The sequence below is a fragment of the Magnolia sinica genome, chromosome 6 (genome assembly GCF_029962835.1).
Source record: "Magnolia sinica isolate HGM2019 chromosome 6, MsV1, whole genome shotgun sequence".
Lineage (NCBI taxonomy): Eukaryota > Viridiplantae > Streptophyta > Magnoliopsida > Magnoliales > Magnoliaceae > Magnolia > Magnolia sinica.
The window spans coordinates 102568288-102570819 of NC_080578.1; the positions used below are offsets into that span (position 1 = coordinate 102568288).

Genomic DNA, 2532 nt, shown 5'->3' on the forward strand with positions numbered 1-2532 from the left:
GACTAGGAACGATTTGTTGACCCAAATTGCATTGCCTACCATACCCAATCCAAACCGTCCGCTACTAGTGGCCGGTTCTCTGTGGGACCCACAACAGCCTCCTGTGTCATCCGAACCCTCCATATGGGGTTTTGTATCATCCAAACCATCCACAACGATGTCGATGGGGTTAAAAGCAGTATATGACCCGCACCTTGTTGCGTGTGTACACTGGTTTACATGACATCTCATTTTCGTCTTCTGGGTCATGCCATAATGCACCAGAATTCTATTTTGTTGCAACCCGGTCTTCATCTTAGCCATACACAACATGCTCTGATTCCCTTTATGCATACGTGTGGATATTTACATGTGTGGATGTTTACGGAATCAGATCCACTTGGGGCGTTCTGATATCAGGTAATAATGTATGACCTACTATGACTATACCATCTCATGAAATCATCGAAATTTAAAGAGTTGTTCAAAGTATTAGTGTCACACAAAACATACCCAAGAATTTATAATTTAATCATAATATACAATGTGAAAAAAACAACCATTACGCCAATCAAGAGTTCCAATAATTTATCTGCGGCTGAAGGGGGGAGATCATCAGTAGACGTGGGCCTCAACATAGTGGCCCGGGATGTCCAATGGATAGACAGCATAGCCGAATGATGGACATCAACTGCGTCCACTGATCTTCCCACTTCTCCCGAGCGAGCGTCACATCCATGTGTCAGTGGTGCAGTTGCCAGACCGAAAAAACTGTCCTAGTATGCCGTTGCATCTCTCCAATTCTTAAGCGCTCAATGGCGGCTCCCACTGTATCCCTCAACCTCGACTCGTGCATCATCCCATGTAAGATAAATACCTGGTTGACAACCAACCAAGACAACATAGTATTTTTCCTTCGCCATCTGCAAAAAGAGGTCCAGTATCGCAATGAATAGCAAGAAATTAAAGCTCATATATTTGTACATGTATACACAGAGATAAAGCGGTGACATCCACGTTGCAATGAAAAGTATACAATCTATTAAAACCATTTGTAGACGAAAATATGGGATCGTACCTTCTCTTCTTACGATGTGTGTGGTCTAGTTATACAACAAAAGCAAATACCCAAGAGTTAGATTAAATAATTACATATCAAGTAAAATGAGCCATCCTGGGTCCAAGGCCAGTGTATACCAGTGGCCCTAGAAGATATGTGGAATCCAAAATTATAAGCAATATAAAGAAGATATGTGGAAGTTATTACATGCCCCAAAAAAAAAAACCAAAAATAACTTAAACCATCCAAAATAAAAGAGTTTCTTCTGCCAATTGTTCTCCACCTGAATTACCATTTGAATGGTACCCAACGTTCAAAGTTTTTAAACCCCAAAGATCAGCAACCATCAAACAGAACCACCACCGTCATTACCCTTCAAATCGTCCAGAGTTTTCTTAAGCCAATCAACGCAACGATCCGGCCGTAGGGCAACAAAAAAGGAGGTAAGCTTCTCGTCTTTATTCAAGAGCTGACCAACCTCAATAAATTCAGCATTGGTTAGCCCCTGAACCTCTTCCAATATGTCTAAGACACATCACGTTCGATTGACATCCTTTCCAACAGAGAATTTATGCATTGCCTCTGCGACACTCGTGAGAGATAAGCCTACGACATCACATGGTCGAGCAGGTCGCATCCTTTTTGTTGTTGCACTTCCACCATGACTACTATCGAAATCGGTTCTACGAGTGGGTGTGTCCTGAAACGGCCTATTTTTCCTTGTTTGAATGTCCATTGACCGGCCATATATGTCAGGTGATTCATCGAGGTTTTCCTTAGATAGGTCCACGGTAGCATCTGTATCATCGTCCAGCTCTCTCCACGAATCATTCAGGTCTCTATAAACACGAGACGCGGATGCCGCAATGTTCTGACTTCCTTGCGCATATCTTCCTGTCGCCTGGTGTGACCCAACAATCACCGATAAATCATCCACCCGTTCAATTCGCTTGCCACGCAACCTCTTAGCTCGCAGATGAGACTATACATATAATAATTTTGAATATCAATAAATGTCAGTTGAAATTAAAATTTGTATACAACCAAAACAACAATATAGGTTACCTTTAAATATTCCTCCCAAACCTCGTCTGGGGCCGTCACCACCATGCGCTCACTGTCCCAACCGAAACCGCTCGCAGCCAGCATGTCCTTTATATCACCGTACTCCCTCTTGTGATACCTCAATCTATTTTGAACATTTTGTCAGGTAAGAAGTATTTGTGTACGTCTATGGACCGCATCGGCGGCCGCTTGATATGCTTCTCGTTTGAAGTCATTATCTCCCTTTCTACCTAGCGCAATTTACTCAATCAAGGTGTCAAACAAAACTTGATCCATAGTTCCAGTCCATTTGATCTTCGTAGCGCGATAGGATGGCTCTGCCAGAGATATTACGGACTTCTCACGTGGTGAGGTACGTGTCGGTAGAACCAGGCTACGCAACGGCGATTGCATTGGAGTAGGAGTAGATCTACTCAAATTGTCAGACA

The 2532-nt window shown here is 42.9% G+C and overlaps 1 protein-coding gene across 1 annotated transcript; it reads right to left on the reverse strand.

Annotated features, from left to right (window-relative positions):
• Window positions 1-608: 608 nt before the first annotated feature.
• Window positions 609-2532, reverse strand: LOC131249333 (uncharacterized protein At2g29880-like). Its single transcript, XM_058250018.1, has 2 exons — window positions 2105-2532; window positions 609-2021 (listed from the first exon to the last, which is right to left on the reverse strand). Exons 1-2 carry the CDS (start codon window positions 2186-2188, stop codon window positions 1575-1577), a joined length of 531 nt encoding a protein of 176 aa, XP_058106001.1. The 5' UTR covers window positions 2189-2532; the 3' UTR covers window positions 609-1574.

Coding starts and splice junctions, on each gene's coding strand:
- LOC131249333 (XM_058250018.1), bottom strand. CDS start 2,188: ATGCTGGCTGCGAGCGGTTTCGGTTGGGACAGTGAGCGCATGGTGGTG. Junction 2,022..2,104: donor TTTGGGAGGAATATTTAAAG/GTAACCTATATT, acceptor TTATATGTATAG/TCTCATCTGCGAGCTAAGAG.